General features: G+C 42.3%; 1 protein-coding gene across 1 annotated transcript in view; it reads right to left on the bottom strand.

The window, feature by feature from the left end:
* The window catches only part of PMS2 (PMS1 homolog 2, mismatch repair system component), a 31621-nt gene that overhangs the window by 11676 nt on the left and 1358 nt on the right, over nt 1-18587 (bottom strand). Inside the window, 8 exon segments of the mRNA XM_031665619.1 lie at nt 1946-2030; nt 5167-5266; nt 7735-7832; nt 9508-9675; nt 12820-13003; nt 14089-14191; nt 14370-14456; nt 16596-16735. Coding sequence (XP_031521479.1) covers nt 1946-2030; nt 5167-5266; nt 7735-7832; nt 9508-9675; nt 12820-13003; nt 14089-14191; nt 14370-14456; nt 16596-16735 — 965 coding nt within the window.

Consider the following 18587-nt stretch of genomic DNA (forward strand, 5'->3'; position numbering starts at 1 on the left):
ACTTTTAACAATAGAAATTTCCCCATCTATTATTTCATTCACTTGTATTTATCACAAGTACTATGAAAAAAATACAGTGTCCAGGTTAATATTCATAAATTATGAAATCATTTCTCATGCTGGCCACGGTGGCTCATGCCTGCAATCCCAGAACTTTGGGAGGCCGAGGCGGGTGGATCACGAGGTCAGGAGTTTGAGACCATCCTGGTCAAGATGGTGAAATCCCATCTCTACTAAAAATACAAAAATTAGCTGGGCGTTGTGGCGCATGCCTGTAGTCCCAGCTACTTGGGAAGCTGAAGCAGGAGAATCGCTTGAACCCGGGAGGCAGAGGTTGCAGTGGGCCGACATCGTGCCATTGCACCCCAGACTTGGCGACAAGAGCAAAACTCCATCTCTCAAATAAATGAGCAAAAGACAATTTTTGAATAGACACAATATAGAAGGGCTTGAAAAGCTGAATTGTTAAAGGAAAAGCAAATAAACACATAAAAATAATTTTAAATATGCAAACTAAAATAAGGTATTTTAATCCCCTACTGAATTTAGCTTAACCATTATAATACCTAATACATTATAGGTAGATGTGTAAATTGGTACATCTAGAATGCAATATAGAAAAAGCCTTAAAATGATCATATTCACGGACCCAGTAATTCTACTCCTAGCAACTTATCTTAAGAATAATTAAAGGTGTAGGCTGAGCGCAGTGGCTCATGCCCTGTAATCCCAGTACTTTGGGAGGCTGAGGCGAATGGATAAGTCAAGGTGAGGAGTTCAAGATCAGCCCGGCCAACATGGCAAAACCCCGTCTCTACTAAAAATACAAAAAAATGAGTCAGGCGTGGTGGCAGGCGCCTGTAATCCCTGCTACTCAGGAGGCGCAGGTGGGAGAATCACTTGAACTCAGGAAGTGGAGGTTGCAGTGAGCTGAGATTATACCGCTGCACTCCAGCCTGGGAGACACAGCAAGACTCTGTTTCAAAAAAAATACAATAATAAAGATGCAGATAATGATTTAATTATAAGGAAAGTATTTGTAATTTCCAAAAACTAAAAACAACTTAAATTTTGAAAAATTTAAAAATTAAAATACCAAACTATAATCATGCATTGGAATATAATTCACTTATTAAAATCACATTTCTGATTAAGTTTTAATAACATGGAAGAGAAAACATTCACATCTAAGGATAAAGCACAGTATACAAAGTTATTTTCTCATTCCAAAGAATATGGGAGTAGGGGAGAGAGAAAGAAAGAGAAAGAGGAGAGAAGATATTTTTTAAGGTATGTACATATGTATTTCTAAGTATCTAGAAAAAATACTCAATGACAATAAACCAAAATTTTAACAATCAGAAAAAAAACTATATGAAATGAATTATTTGTGAAATTAGGAAGACCATTTAGTCTACTTTCTCCCTTGGTTGGCATTAAAAAAAATTACATCTTTCTAATAATACAATTAACATAGTCTCAAGTAGAAAGCGGGAACTCTGTTTAAGAAAAACAAAATTACGGGGTCAGGAATGGTGGCTCATGCCTATAATCCCAGCACTTTGGGAAGCCAAGACAGGCAGATCACGAGGTCAGGAGATCGAGACCATCCTGGCTAACACGATGAAACCCTATCTCTACTAAAAATACAAAAAATTAACCAGGTGTGGTGGCACACACCTGTAGTCCCAGCTACTTGGGGGGCTGATGCAGGAGAATCGCTTGAACCCGGGAGGCAGAGCTTGCAGTGAGCCGAGACTGTGCCACTGCACTCCAGCCTGGGCGACAGATCAAGACCCCGTCTCAAAAAAGAAAAAAAAAGAAAACCAAAAACTTACATGACTATAAATTGTTATCTCATTCCGGTCAGAACAGAGCTATATAATTTCATTGTATTCTTTGAGGCATTAGTCACTAGTTCTACTGAAATGCCAATGGAACTTACCTGAATCAACAGAAATGTTAAGAACAACAAATGGATACTGATGTCGATTATACATGTGGTAGACCTCGTTCACAAGTCTGGAGACCTGCACAAAATACAAGGAGAAGAAAAGAATATATGACAAATGTTCCCGGCCCCCCCACATTCTAACAACACACTATTCTAACCAACCAGCATGTTCTTAGAAGGGAATTTTTTTTGTTTTAATGACACAAGGTCTCGCCTTGTCACAGGCTGGAGTGCAGTGGTGCAATCATGGCTCACTGCAGCCTCAACCTCCCAGGCTCAAGTCGTCTTCCTGCCTCAGCCTGCCATGTAGCTTGGACTACAGGCAGGATTTCTTTTTTCTTTTTTTTTTTTTTTTGAGATGGGGTCTCACTCTTGTTACCCAGACTGGAGTGTAATGGCGCGATCTTGGCTCACTGCAACCTTCACCTCCAGGGCTCAAGTGATTATCCTGCCTCAGCCTCCAGAGTAGCTGGGATTACAGGCACACGCCACCACAACCAGATAATTTTTGTGTTTTTAGTAGAGACGGGGTTTCACCACATTGGCCAGGCTGGTCTCGAACTCCTGACCTCAGTTGATCTGCCTGCCTCGGCCTCCCAAAGTGCTAGAATTATAGGCGTGAGCCACTACACCTGGCCTAAGAATACATTTTTTAATAGCTTTACTGAGATATGACTAACATGGAATAAACTATACATATTTAAAGTGTGCAATTTCACAAATTTTGACATATACACAAACACCTGTGAAACTATCCCCACAATCAAGATAATGAATATATCCATCACCAAAAATTTCCTCACAACTCATGAAGTGATATTTCACTAATCATAGATCCCTAAAACTGAATTTTTCCAACCTAAAGTTGCTCTACGAGAAATTCTAGTGAAATGCGGGCACAGCTGAAATATTCATAAAACACATTCAACGTACATAAAAACGTATTTATGGCATTAAAATGTCATTAGAAATAAACCAAAATATCACATTAATTATTAATAGTTACAATTAATAATTATGAATCCATCACACTATAGGTTAAAAAATTTAGAAGATCAACCACATCTGGCAGATTACAAGCGAACTCTAAAGCATCACTGAAATACAGGGACCGGGAGTGGTGGCTCACGCCTGTAATCCCAGCACTTTGGGAGGCCAAGGCAAGTGGACTGCCTGAGCTCAGGAGTTCTCGACCAGCCCAGGCAACACAGTGAAACCCCGTCTTTACTCAAATACAAAAAATTAGCCGGGCATGGCAGCATGCGCCTGTAATCCCAGCTACTCGGGAGGCTGAGGCAGGAGAATTGCTTGAACCTGGGAGGTGGAGGGTGCAGTGAGCCGAGATCACGTCACTGCACTCCGGCCTGGGCGACAGAGCGAGACTCCATCTCAAAAAAAATAAAAAGAGAAAAAGAGAAACAAAAAATATTACTGAGGTACAATGTTGTGCTATAATCATATCAAGATGATCTGTTTAAATTTGAGGCAGAAGCAATCTGAACCCTTATTTTCCTAGGAAAATAGAAAGAAGGAAGAGAAAATATAGAAATCTGTAGAAAATATAGAAACCATGTAATCAGTTTATACTGAAAGGTGACACAGAATGTTATAAAATGTTTAGTTTCTTCAAATAGTTTTAGTTTTTACAATAATAAATATACTGGTAATTAATATGTGTTTATATATTTATGTATATGTACACACAACATATATAATGTATATATACACATACAAACACACTCACGTATATGCAATTTAAACAACTATACACAGAGGCCAGGCGTGGTGGCTCATGCCTGTAATCTCAGCACTTTGGGGGACCAAGGCGGGTGGATCACGAGGTCAGGAGTTTAAGACCATCCCGGCCACATGGTGAAATTCTGTCTCTACTAAAGATACAAAAAATTAGCCAGGCGTGGTGGCGCAGGCCTGTAATCCCAGCTACTTGGGAGTCTGAGGCAGCAGAATCGCTTGAACCCAGGAGGTGGAGGTTGCAGTGAGCCAAGATTGCGCCACTGCACTCCAGCCTGGGCGACAGGGCGAGACTCTGCCTCAAAAAAAACCCAAAAAACAACAACAAAAAAACTGTACACAGATAGATATGCTCCTTGACTTATGATAGGGTTATGTCCTGATAAACCCATAAGTTGAAAATATTGTATGTCAAAAATGCCTTTGTGATAACCTAACCTACTGAATGTCCTATCTCAGCCTTGCCTCAGAATACTTACATTAGTCTATAGGCAAAATAACACAATATCTATTTTATAATAAAATGTTGAGTATCTTCTGTAATTTATTGAATACTATACCGAAAAACAATGGTTCCATAGGTACTTGAAAGATGGTATCTACTGCAAAAATAACTTCTGCAACAAGGCAAAGTAGTAGAAAAATATTTTTTTTTTTTGGCTAGGCCCGGCGGCTCATGCCTGTAATCCCAGCACTTTTGGAGGCCCAGGCGGGCGGATCACAAGGTCAGGAAATCGAGACCTTCTTGGCTAACATGGTGAAACCCCGTCTCTACTAAAAATACGAAAAATTAGCCAGGCGAGGTGGTGGGCGCCTGTGGTCCCAGCTACTCAGGAGACTGAGGCAGGAGAATGGCGTGAACCCGGGAGGCGGAGCTTGCAGTGAGCCAAGATCGCACCAGAGTGACAGAGTGAGACTCCACCTCAAAAAGAAAAGAAAAAGAATTTTTTTTTGAGACACAGTCTCACTCTGTCACCCAGGCTGCAGTGCAGTGGCACAATCTCGGCTCACTGCAACCTCCATCTCCCATGTTCAAGCGATCCTCCTGCCTCAGCCTCCCATGTAGCTAAGATTACAGGCATGCGGCACCAGGCCTGGCTATCTTTTGTATTTTAGTAGAGACGGGGTTTTGTCATGTTGGCCAGGCTGGTCTCGAACTCCTGGCCTCAAGCAATCCACCCGCCTTGGCCTTCCAAAGTGCTGGGATTACAGGCATGAGCCACTGTTCCCGGCCAGAAAAATCTTCAGTTGAAACATCTTTTTTTTTTTTTTTTAGTTGAAACATCTTAAGTTGGGAGCCATCTGCAGTAGAATTCTGTAAATGCCCAAAATTAGTTAATGTTAAAGCCATGTTTCTCAAAGTCCCGAGTTCCATGTAAACTGCCTATTATCAGAAAAAAAGTTATCCATTAAAAGTCAAAGGCATAAAGAATAAACTAATACAAAAAAATTGTAAATACCTTTGCTGGGTCACAAGGCCGCCGGTTGATAAAGAAAAACTGTCTGTCTGTTGAACTCCTTCCAACTCCATGCGCGCATTGTGAAATGAAACCTGAGATGCTATTCAACATTAATATGGTGAGGACAGGATTCCAGAGTGAAAAGGATTAGAAATATGATCACATGGCAAATTCTTTTTTTTTTTTTTTTTTTTTTTGAGATGGAGTTTCACTCTTATTGCCCAGGCTGGAGTGCAATGGCACGATCTCGGCTCACTGCAACCTTCATCTCCCAGGTTCAAGCGATTCTCCTGCCTCAGCCTCCCCAGTAGCTGCGATTACAGGCATGCACCACCACGCCTGGCTGACTTTTTTTGTATTTTTAGTAGAGATGGTGTTTCACCATGTTGGTCAGGCTGGTTTTGAACTTGTGACCTTGTGATCCGCCCGCCTCGGCCTCCCAAAGTGCTGGGATTACAGGCATGAGCCACCACGCCCGGCCAACATGGCACATTCTTAAAGTGAAATGAAAACAAAACCCCAGGTGACGTGCTGATAAGTATCACTATTGCAGTGCATGGGTATCTGTGCTCCAAATCTTGATGAGTCATCAAAGAACCAGACCTTCTGGAATGCTCTGAAGCTCCTACAGTCAAGCAATGCACCACAGGCGATGCAGTGGGTCCAACACTGATGTGTTGCAGCTCTCCTTATCCTTCCTGATAAATCCTCCGTAAGAGGAGTGGGTCTCGCTTCAAATGCATTCTCAGAACCTCCATACTGCCGCCCCTGGTTTGTCAATGAAGTCTAACCACTTGTGCTCAGGATTCTGCCCACATTCCCTCCCCTTTCACAATCTCCCGGTTAGGAAGCTTGTATCTCACATCTTAGTAAAGCGCTTGCTTCACATGAGACCCACCCCGGGGACACCGGCGTTTCCGGAAGAACACCACCTTCACACGAAGACACGAAGCTCCGTGTTTACAATCTCAGGCACAGGCCAAAAGCAAGTGGAGGAAGAATAAGAAATATAGATCTAAACGCAAAAAAACAAACAAAAAGAAATACAGATCTTAGGCTCGGTGCGGTGGCTCATGCCTGAAATCCCAGAGCCTTGAGAGGCCACGGGGGGCGGATAACCTGAGGTCAGGAGTTCAAGACCAGCCTGCGCAACAAGGTAAAACCCCGTCTCCACTAAAAATACAAAAAATCAGCCAGGCCTGGTAGCCCCAGCTTCTCAGGAGGCTGAGGCAGGAGTATCGCTTGAACCCGGGAGGCAGAGGTTGCAGTGAGCCAAGATCACGGCACTGACCTCCAGCCTAGGCAACAGAGCGAGACTCCATCTCAAAAAAAAAAAAAACCCAACATATATATATAATATACAATATACAATATATAATATGTATTATATACAATATATAGTATGTTGTATGCTATATATTATACACAATATATTATATATAACATATAGTATATATTATATATATTTTATAAATATATATTTTATATATATTATATATATAGAGAGAGAGAGAGATAGAGGGAGAGAGACAGAGAGATCTTTACAGGACCAATCCCATTTATGGAAGTGTCTATTTTCTTCTTTTTTTTTTTTTTTGAGACTGAGTCTCCCTCTGTCGCTCAGGCTGGAGTGCAGTGGCAAGATCTTGGCTCACAGCAAGCTCTGCCTCCCGGGTTCATGCCATTCTCCTGCCTCAGCCTCCCGAGTAGCTGGGACTACAGGCGCCTGCCACGACACTCAGCTAATTTTTTGTATTTTTAGTAGAGACGGGGTTTCACCGTGTTAGCCAGGAAGGTCTCGATCTCCTGACCTTATGATCCGCCCACTTCAGCCTCCCAAAGTGCTGGGATTACAGGCGTGAGCCACCGCGCCTGGCCAGGAAGTGTCTATTTTCTTACACTAAAACTAATGACACTGAACTGCCTTCATCAGATGCCAAAAAAGTTAAAATCATTTAAAATGATACAATAATTTAAAAGTTAGTCTAACTAACCAGAGCCTTAAAGAAGACTAACTCAACAGAAAACCACCTGAAATGTACCAGTTACTGGGAACATGGTTTTAATTAAGTAACTGAGTCCCTTGTATAAATCATCCTTCTTAGCAATAGCACTGCTCACAGTTTTATAAAGGACATAAAAGACTATTATCCCTAGCCAGGCGTGGTGGCTCATGCCTGTAATTCCAGCACTTTGGGATGCCAAGGTGGGCGGATCATCTGAGGTCAGGAGTTTGAGACCAGCCTGGTAAACATGGTGAAACCTCGTCTCTACTGAAAATACAAAATTAGCCAGGCGTGGTGGTGCACGCTGTAGTCCCAGCTACTCAGGAGGCTGAGGCGGGAGAATTGCTTGAACTCAGGAGGCAGAGGTTGCAGTGAGCCGAGACAGCACCATCGCACTCCAGCCTGGGCAACAGAGTGAGACTCCGTCTCTAAAAAAAAAGAAAAAAAATCCATGAAACTATTAGCCCTAAAATCACTATCTTAAAAAAAAACAAAAACAAAAACAAAAAAAACCTCTCAGGATAAAATGTTCACTTGTAGTTCTCTTGCTAGCAATACTTACTAAAAAAGATTATGCAGAGCATCCGAACAGCTCAGACCATACTCTTCACACACGGAGTCACTAGGGGGCAGCTGAACAAAAGGAATGAGGCTTTGCAACTAAAAAAAAAAAAAAAAATTCACAGTTACTACAGTTACTTCCTAATAAAGACAGAGTGGACTTATCTGTTTTCTTTCTTAGTCAAGCTATCCGCACTACAAGCACAAAAAAATTAAAAGAATCTTTTTTTTTGTTTTGGTTTTTGAGACAGGGTCTCTCCCTCTATTGCTCAGGCTGGAGTGCAATGGTTCAGTCCTACCTCACTGCAGCGTCAAACTCGTGGGTTCAAGCCATTCTCCTGTCTAGCCTCCTGAGTGAGCAGCTGGGACTACATGTGCACATCACCACACCTGGCTAATTTTTTTATTTTTTTGTAGAGATGGGATCTTGCCGTGTTATCCAGGCTGGTCTTAAATTCCTGGGCTCAAGCGATTCTCCCACCTCAGAATTGTTGGCCGGGCGGTTCAAACACATAATCCCAACCATTTCTTCTCCTGAAGTGCTGGGATTACATGTGTGAGCCATCGGGACAACACTTTTGATTTTATGATACAAGAAAGACGAAACAAGTGGCTACTTATTCATAACCCACACACTGCCCACAATAACTTACACTTTTTCAGAGAGACAGTGAAAGGATGCAGTATATGAGTGTCTCTGGAAGAATAAAATGGAACACATTCAGCTCTCGAACATTAATTTTGTGATAGGTACTTTTTTTTTTTTTTAAGACGGTGTCTCGCTTTGTGGCTCAGGCTGCAGTGCAGTGGTGCAATCTCAGCTCACTGCAACCTCCATCTCCTGGGTTCCAGCAATTCTCCTGCCTCAGCCTCCCGAGTAGCTGGGACTACAGGCGCCCGCCACCAGGCCCAGATAATTTTTGTATTTTTAGTAGAGACAAGGTTTCACCATATTGGCCAGGCTGGTCTCAAACTCCTGACCTCATCATCTGCCCACCCTGGCCTCCCAAAGTGCTGGGATTACAGACGTGAGCCACTGTGCTGGTAGGCGCTTTAAAGATCGATTCTTAGTATGGGCGCAGTGGCTCACGTCTGTAATCCTAGCACTTTGGGAGGCTGAGGCAAGCTGATCACTGGAGGTCAGGAGTTCGAGACCAGTCTGGCCAACAAGATGAAACCACGTCTCTACTAAAAATACAAAAAATTAGCTGGGCCTGATGGCACGTGCCTGTACTCCCAGCTACTCAGGAGGCTGAGGCAGGAGAATTGCTTGAACCCAGGAGGCAGAGGTTGCAATGAGCCGAGATCACGCCACTGCATTCCAACCTGGGTGATAGAGCAAGACTCTGTCTCAAAAAAAAATAAAATAAAATAAAATCGACGGGCGCAGTGGCTCACACCTGTAATCCAATACTTTGGGAGGCCGAGGCGGGTGGATCACGAGGTCAGGAGTTCAAGACCAGCCTGGCCAACATGGTGAAACCCCGTCTCTACTAAAGATACAAAAAATTAGCTGGGCATGGTGTCACGCGCCTGTAATCCCAGCTACTCAGGAGGCTGAGGCAGGAGAATTGCTTGACCCTGGGAAGCAGAGGTTGCAGTGAGCCCAGAGAGCACCACTGCACTCCAGCCTGGGTGACAGGGTGAGACTCTGTCTCAAAAAAAAAATAAATAAATTCTTAGATTTTATTCTCCATTCTACTGGAAGAGACAATGGAAACCTGCCACAATATCTAGAGCAATAAGAGGCGTTGAAGTAACCAACCAACACTACCTGCTTCTGTCCAAACACAGAGCCGATATTTTCCTTTATGCTGGGGCTTCCACCTGTGCACACCACAGGCTGTCGTTTTCCTTGTCCAAGCTGATTGGTGCAACTTACACGGATGCCTGCTGAAATGATACAGTAGGCCTGTAAGACCTGGACCATTTTGGCATATTCCTGTTTAAAAAACACAAACACAATATTCTATGTTACTTTAATATTGTAGGAATTACACAGCTCAAGTTATAACATCCAATGCAAGGTTCTCACATCATCGCACAAATCAAGGGAAGCACTGTTGACAGAATGAGCTGTAAAGAAGTATCTTCCTATATTCTACAGAAGGAACGCAGAGCTTTTGGCTCCTGGTCACAGTCCTCTCACTTCCCAATGTGCCATGTGTCCTGGTAAAAGTACAGCCTGCAATCCCGGGTGCTCAGGAGGCTGAGGGCAGGAGGATCACTTGAGACCAGGAGTTCAGGACCAGCCTGGGCAACACAGCAAGACCCTGTCTCTACAAAAAATTAAAAAAAAAAAATTAGCCGGGCGTTGTGGCATGCGCCTGTAGTCACAGTTACTCAGGAGGCTGAGGTGGGAGGATCACTTGAGCCCAGGAGTTCGAGGCTGCCGTGAGCCATGATTGCACCACTGCACTCCAGCCTGGCTGACAGAGAGAGGTCCTATCTCTAAAAATGAAAATTTAAAAACTGAAACGTACATTGTGTTTGATTTTATAATCTCTCCTTTTAAAACGTATCTTTGTATAATAGAAAGACTGGCACAAGCATTTTGATATGCAAAGAGATACACAAAAATGTTCACTGAAACAATCTCTATGAAAAAACAGAAATGACCTAAGCAAGCATCATCAAGGAGTTAGTTAATTAATTATGGTATAGCCATACTGCAGCAGAATGACAAAGCATAAGGCAGTGCACACCGACTAAAGAAGACAATCACAATATGCTAAGTAAAGAGTCAGTTATACGGCCAGGCATGATGGTTCACAGCTGTAATCCCAGCACTTTGGGAGGCTGAGGCGGGAGGATCGCTTCAGCCCATGAGTTTGAGACCTGCCTGGGCAACACAGATGGACCCATCTCTACAAAAAATACAAAAATTAGCTGGGCATGGTAGCACGGGCCTGGAGTCCCAGCTACTTGGGAGGCTAAAGTGGGAGGATCCATTAAGCCTGGGAGATCAAGGCTGCAGTAAGCTGAGATTGTGCCACTACATTCTAGCCTGGGTGAGAGAGCAAGACCCTGTCTCAATTAAAAAAAAAAAAAAAAGCAAAAAAAACTTTCAACCACATACAATTCTGTATTACTTGCATGCTGTACATTCTGTATTACTTGCTTTCATTATATTAACTTATGAATGTATCTTGAAAATTATTCCAACAGTTACAAACACATGAAATTAAAAGGAGTCTGAAAAGATATACAAACTGTAAGTAATGGTTATCTTTAACAAACGTAAGTTCTACATTCCTGTATTTTGCTAAGGCACTAACTTTTTTACCATAAAATACAAAAAAAGAGTAAGTTTTCTCTATTTTAAAAAATTTCAATTTTGAAAAAATGTAATAAAGTTAAAATTAGCAGCCGAGTGCAGTGGCCTATAATCCCAACATTTTGGGAGGCTGAGGCAGGCAGATCACTTGAGGTCGGGGTGCAAGACCAGCCTGGCCAACATGGTGAAACCCCATCTCTACTAAAAACACAAAAATTAGCTGGGCGTGGTGGCGCACACCTATAATCCCAGCTACTCGGGAGGCTGAGGCAGGAGAATCACTTGAACCCAGGAGGCGGAGGTTGCAGTGAGCCGAGATCACACCACTGCAATCCAGCCTGGGTGACAGAGTGAGAAGACTCCATCTAAAAAAAAAAAAAAAAGTTAAAATTAGCACCAAATGCTTTACAGGTAAAAAAAAGTTTTTAGCTGCATATGTTTAAATAACTTTTTAGATTATAAAAAATATACATACAAAACAGGCACAAAGAAGACAGCAAAAACTGCATGGGATCTCACATCCAAGGATAACCGCTGAGAACATGAAAGTGCTGACTCTTCCAGCCTTTACTATACACATCTAGGCCTGTTGTTTTGTTTTTATAAAACTGTAATCATGTAATACAGACAGTTTTATAATCCGCTTTTTAAACACAACAATTATATAACATTTAGCTGTTTTCATTTGCATTCAAATTCATAAGGGTTCCAATAACTCGTTTCTCAGAAAACCAAGAGAAATATTCTTTTTTTTTTTTTTTTTTTTGAGACGGACTCTGGCTCTGTGCTCAGGCTGGAGTGCAATGGCGTGATCTCAGCTCATTGCAACCTCTACCTCCCAGATTCAAGTGGTTTTCCTGCCTCAGCCTTCCCAGGAGCTGGGACTACAGACGCACGCCACCAGGCCCAGCTAATTTTTGTATTTTTAGTAGAGACAGGGTTTCACCACTTTGGCCAGGATGGTTTCGATCTCTTGACCTCGTGATCTGCCCGCCTCAGCCTCCCAAAGTGCTCGGATTACAGGCATGAGCCACGGCGCCTGGCCAAGAAATATTCTTATTAAAATGTAAGTACATAAGGCCAGGCCTGGTGGCTCACGCCTGTAATCCCAGCACTTTGAGAAGCCGAGGTGGGTGGATTACCTGAGGTCAGGAATTCCAGACCAGTCTGGCCGACACGGTGAAACTCCGTCTCTACTAAAAATACAAAAATTAGCCAGGCGTGGTGGCACACGCCTGTAATCCCAGTTACTCAGAAGGCTGAGGCAGGAGAATCGCTTGAACTCGGGAGGTGGAGGTTGTAATGAACCGAGATTGGCCACGGTACTCCAGCCAGGGCACCAACGTGATACTCCATCTCAAAAAAAGATAAAAATAAAAAATAAATATATACGTATATATATTTTTCCAGACAAGGTCTTACTCTGTCTCCCAGTCTGAAGTGCAGGGGTGCAGTCATAGCTCACTGCAGCCTCGAGTTCCTGGGCTCAAGTGATCCTCCCACTTCAGCCTCCCAAGTAGCTAGATACTACAGGTGCATGCCACCATGCCCAGTCAATTTTTTTTTTTTAATTTTTCATAGAGACAGGGTCTCACTATGTTGCCCAGGCCTAATAAACACTATGTGATGAAAAGAAAAAAGTACATCATCCTAAAGTCTTTAATGTTAAGTCTTTAATGAGAAATGCAAATAAATCATGTCTCAGTAAATTACGGGAAGAGAATCAACAGCAGAATAAACATCTTTAGTAAATCTTTTGCTCACGTGCATTAACCAATACTCTTGAAAACCAGGATTAATTTGCTGTACCTTCTTAATATTCCTTTGAAATTCCTTATGGCGCACAGGTAGTGTAGAAAATAACTGCTGGATGCTGACTGTGGTCCCTCTGGGGCGGGGGTAGGGGGCTTTCTGGATGATTTTTCCATTGTGATCAAACACCAGTCGAGTCCCAACCTTTGCCAATGCGTGGCAGGTGGAAATGGTGACGTCGCTGTGAGAGAATACCAGGCATGGTGTGTTCAGTGAAAGGCCCATGATGTTGGGCACTGACTCCTCTTTCCTTCGCTTGCTTTTCCCTCAAAACTTTCCTAAAAAAAGCTGATGATCCCTTTGAGATCATCAAGATTTAAACGGTTGAGGAGTCATCATAAAATCTAAGGTTTGGCATCTAAAAGACAGTGAGACAGAGAGCACTAAACATGCTTTGTTTTGATAAGAGCTTTGATTTTGTTTTTCAGCTTGAACTGCAAAACCGTCAATGATCTCAAGATTCATTTATTCACAAATGGAGATTTGTTTTGTTATTACTCTTCGAACAAATTTTTTTAAAAGAATCCAAAATACATTATAATTAAAATGTGTATGTAGGGCAGAGTGCGGTGGCTCATGCCTGTTATTCCAGCACTTTGGGAGGCCGAGGCGGGCAGATCACTTGAGGCCAGGAGTTCGAGACCAGCCTGGGCAACATGGCAAAACCCCATCTCTACTAAAAATACAAAAATTAGCCAGGAGTGGTGGTGCATGCCTATAGTACCAGCTCCTCAGGAGGCTCAGGCACGAGAATCACTTGAACCTGGAAGGCAGAGATTGCAGTGAGCCGAGACTGTGCCACTGCACTCCAGCCTGGGTGACAGAGCAAAACTCTTTCTAAAAAAAACATATATATATACACACACACACATATATACACATACATATATATATTTGTATATAATTATGAAAATTTAGTATCTGTGCTATAATTAAATAGTGCTTTGGTTAAATGTTTCCCTAAAAAACTGATAATGAAAACCAATGGTAACTATCATTTATTATCTATATGTTATGTTAAAATTGAGAAGTTATTGTTTTAATAAGGGTAACCATTTTTTTAAACAATACTATTTGCTTCATTTCATTTATTTATTGCTCACATTTCAGAAGTACTATGACTTACACTGGCAGCGAGACAAAGCAGAATTCAGAAGCTAGAAGTTGAGATGTTGAGATAGAAAATTGTAAAGAATAACGATTCCAATTAATTTTCAGAGAGGTTTTTCTAAGGGGTCAAGTGAATGGATAAAAATATTGTATCACCTCAGTGCACAAAGTGAGCTCAGAGCTTCCCCCCGAAAGCCAAAAGTTTCAACCTGAGTTAGGTCAGCAAACTCTTGAATCTTAGATGTGTGATGTTTCAGAGCTGAAAGACAGTGTAAAGTAAGGATTAAGATATCTCAAGTGCTATAACAACAAATATACATGGTATCTAGTAACTGGCTTTAAAAAACTGCTTTTGCGTTTCCCAAGACAGTGTTACTCACAATGCTGGGACATGTGGCCCAATTATTTTATAATAGGATCAGAAAAAGTCAACTTACTTAAGCCTTCGAAGTTTTCTTCTTCTACCCCACATCCATTGTCTGAAACTTCAATGAGATCCACTCCATAGTCCTTAAGCTTTAGATCTAGAAAATTTAAAATATTTACATATTTATTAAAAATGGACCCATGCTATAAGTTTTTACATTGACATTATTTATAACATATGCAAATGTAAGAGTCATAACAATACCTTTAGTTACATGTACTAGTGTCGTTTTGTATATTTCATTTTTATAAAGTCCTTTCTGGTTATTTACTAGCCTAGACTAAATAGTTTAGCTTTTTCTTTCTTTCCTCTTTTTTTTTTTTTTTCCCCTAGGCTAGTCAAGTGAAGCAGTTGGAGTGGAAAAGGAACAAAAAAAAAATCTGTAACTGGTTGTGATCAATTAGTTGTAAAACCGTTGCACTTTGACCAGCCTTTTCTTTTGAAAGAAATAATTTTAACATACCCAGTAAAGAGAACAGAGGCTGGGCACAGTGGATCATGCCTGTAATCCCAGCACTTTGGGAGGCCAAAGCGAGCAGATCACCTGAGGTCAGGAGTTGGAGACCAGCCTGACCAACATGGAGAAATTCTGTCTCTACTAAAAATACAAAATTAGCCAGGCTTGGTGGTGCATGCCTGTAATCCCTGCTACTCGGGAAGCTGAGGCAGGAGAATCGCTTGAACCCAGGAGGCGGAGGTTGCAGTGAGCCGAGATCGTGCCATTGCACTACAGCCTGGGCAACAAGAGCAAAACTCCACCTCCAAAAATAAAAAGAGAGAATGGGTTCTGGAATCAGACTTCCTGGATCCTATTTTATTAGCTTTATAATCTCAAAAGAAGGAAATTTACTGTCCCTTAATTTCCTCATCTGTAAAATGGAGATAATAAGTTCTATCTCGCCGGGCGCGGTGGCTCAAGCCTGTAATCCCAGCACTTTGGGAGGCCGAGACGGGCGGATCACGAGGTCAGGAGATCGAGACCATCCTGGCTAACACGGTGAAACCCCGTCTCTACTAAAAATACAAAAAACTAGCCGAGAGAAGTGGCGGGCGCCTGTAGTCCCAGCTACTTGGGAGGGCGAGGCAGGAGAATGGCGTAAACCCGGGAGGCGGAGCTTGCAGTGAGCTGAGATCCGGCCACTGCACTCCAGCCTGGGCGACAAAGCGAGACTCCGTCTCAAAAAAAAAAAAAAAAAGTTCTATCTCATAAAGTTATTCTGCAGATTAACTTTTTATGTTTTTTTATTTTATTATTTTCTTTTTCCTTGTCTTTTTTTTTTTTTTTTGAGATGGAGTTTTGCTCATCACCCAGGCTGGAGTACAGTGGCATGATCTTGGCTCACTGCAACCTCCACCTCTCAGGTTCAAGCAATTCTCCTCCCTCAGCCTCCTGAGGAGCTGAGATTACAGCCATGCACCACCACATCTGGCTAATTTTTGTATTTTTAGTAGAGGCAGGGTTTCACCATGTTGGTTATGCTGGTCTCGAACTCCTGACCTCAAATGATCAGCCCCCCCCTCAGCCTCCCAAAGTGCTGGGATTACAGATGTGAGCCACTACTCCAGGCCTATTTTATTTTATGTTTTTGAGACGGAGTCTTGCTCTGTCCTCAGGCTGGTGTGCAGTGGCACGATCTCAGCTCACTGCAACCTCCGCCTCCCGGGTTCAAGCAATTCTCGTGCCTCAGTCTCCCAAGTAGCTGGGATTACAGGCTTCTGCCACCAGGTCCAGCTAATTTTTGTATTTTTAGTAGAGACAGTTTTACCACTTCGGACAGTCTGGTCTTGAACTTCTGACCTCAGGTATCCACTCGTCTTGGCCTCCCAAAGCGCTGGGATTACAGGCGTGAGCCACCACGCCCGGCCTACTTTATTTTTTAATAGAGATGAGGTCTCACCATGTTGGCCAGGTTGGTCTTGAACTCTTGGCCTCAAGCAATTCCGCCATCTCAGCCTCTCAAAGGGCTAGGATTACAGGCATGGGACACCACGCCTAGCTATTTTGCATATTAAATATGTCTGTGTAATTCTTAGCATAAAACCTGCCTGGCACACCATAAGAACACAATTATTACTACCTAGCTAAGTACTAGGCACATAATAGGTACTAATTTTAACTTAAAAATAATACTTTATTACTACATCAACACTTGACAGTCGTGTTTCAATAACAAATGTTTCTTGACTACAACATTCACTGATCATTTCTTGTGGCTTAAAACTCTCCCAAACTTACCAATATTAGTGGCACCAGCATCCAGACTGTTTTCTACTAACTCCTTCACTGCAGTGCTTAGACTCAGTACCACCTGCCCAGAGCAAATCTGATGGACTGACTTCCGATCAATAGGTTTGATGGCCTTAGCAGGTTCTGTACTAAAGAAATCAGTTACAAGAAACAAAGCAAATATTCAGCTATATATTTTCATCCTGATTTTCACTGTGGGAAATGACTCAACACTGTAAATAGTTTATGGGTCTAATCTAATCATTTATTATATTAGCAAATACATTTATTATATCCAGAAATAGAAACACTGTTTTACAATCCTTAAACATGTACCCAAAATACTTCTGGATAGATACTTCAAATTCAACACATCCTTACTATCTAATTATACTAGGATCCACATGGAGAAAACATACATTGTATCTCTCAAATTACCAAAATCTTTGGCAACAATGGTGTCTTCTTTCTTGAAAAGTGAAACGATGACTGGCTGCCGTGGCTCATGCCTGTAATCCCAGCACTTTGGGAGGCAGAGGTGGGTGGGTCACTTGAGGTCAGGAGTTCGAGACCAGCCTGGCCAACATGGTGAAATCCCGTCTCTACTAAAAATACAAAAAATTAGGCAGGCATGGTGGTGGGCACCTGTAATCCCAGCTATTCAGGAGGCTGAGGCAGGAGAATCGCTTAAACCCGGGAGGCGGAAGTTGCAGTGAGCCGAGATTGCGGCATTGCACTCCAGCCTGGGCGACAGAGCAAAAAAAAACAAACAAAGTGAAAGCAACATAATTTCCCACATAATTAGAAAAACCAACAGTATGCTGGGAAATACACAATGTTTAAGTCAAAATCATCTCGGAAATTGGGTACCAGTTATATAACGATTCCTTATACACAGTTGCCTTTGATACCCTACTCCAAATTGAAGCTGCCAGCTGCTGTCTCAGCAAAGACCCTCAAAGTTCTTGCTGTACCAGCTTTAAGAGTTTTATAACGGTTTCATCTCCCCTCATTCCCTGCTCCAATCCATCCTCCACTCTATCACCAGAGCTATTTTTGAAATCACAGATCTGGTCAAATAATTTTTCTGCTTAAAAATTTACAAGTGCCCCACTTCCTACTATACGAAATTTAAAATCTAGTCCTCACTGCGCCCAAAACTACCTTCTTTTCAGAATCTCTCTAATCCTTTCCCTTCATCAAGTCCCCTACATTAATATTATTATTATTATTATTATTATTATTTGAGACAGAGTCTCACTCTGTTACCCAGGCTGGAGTGCAATGGCATGATCTTAGCTCACTGCAACCTCCGTCTCCCAGGTTCAAGCAATTCTCCTGTCTCAGCCTCCCAAGTAGCTGGGATTACAGGCGCCCACCATCACACCCGGCTAATTTTTGTGTTTTTAGTAGAAACCGGGTTTCACCATGTTGGCCAGGCTGGTCTTGAACTCCTGACCTCAGGTGATCCGCTTGCCTCAGCCTCCCAAAGTGCTAGGATTACAGGCGTGAGCCACCGCAACCGGCCGTGCCCTACATTGTACCACACTGAACAATTGCTTCCTGAACATCACAAGCTCTTTTAGACACTACAGTGTATAAGCAGGTCTCTGTCTAAACTGCTCTCCTCTTCCTCCTCTGCCTAACCAATGTCTGCTCATCCAAAGAATGTATCCTGTGTGTTCACTAACTTAGCAATTTGCAGTAAACAGTTTGATAACTTGTTAAGAGAAGGCAGGAAACCTCCATGAAAGAGAAATCACTGGGTATTTCCTACAGCATTTAACACATGGTAGGCCTTCAATAAACCCTTGTGAAATAAACAAACCTCTTTACTCTTCATTCTACCCTGCTAAGAATCTCACCCAAGTCTGTCTACCATGTGAAACTGCAGATGACCTCACAGAAAATGGAAAGAAGTATCTCTAAAAATAAGTTTATTTGGCAACACACTATAGGCTACTGGTCCACTTTTTCTTTTTTTTGAGACGGAGTCTTGCT

The sequence above is a fragment of the Papio anubis genome, chromosome 4 (genome assembly GCF_008728515.1).
Source record: "Papio anubis isolate 15944 chromosome 4, Panubis1.0, whole genome shotgun sequence".
In the NCBI taxonomy this organism is placed as follows: domain Eukaryota; kingdom Metazoa; phylum Chordata; class Mammalia; order Primates; family Cercopithecidae; genus Papio; species Papio anubis.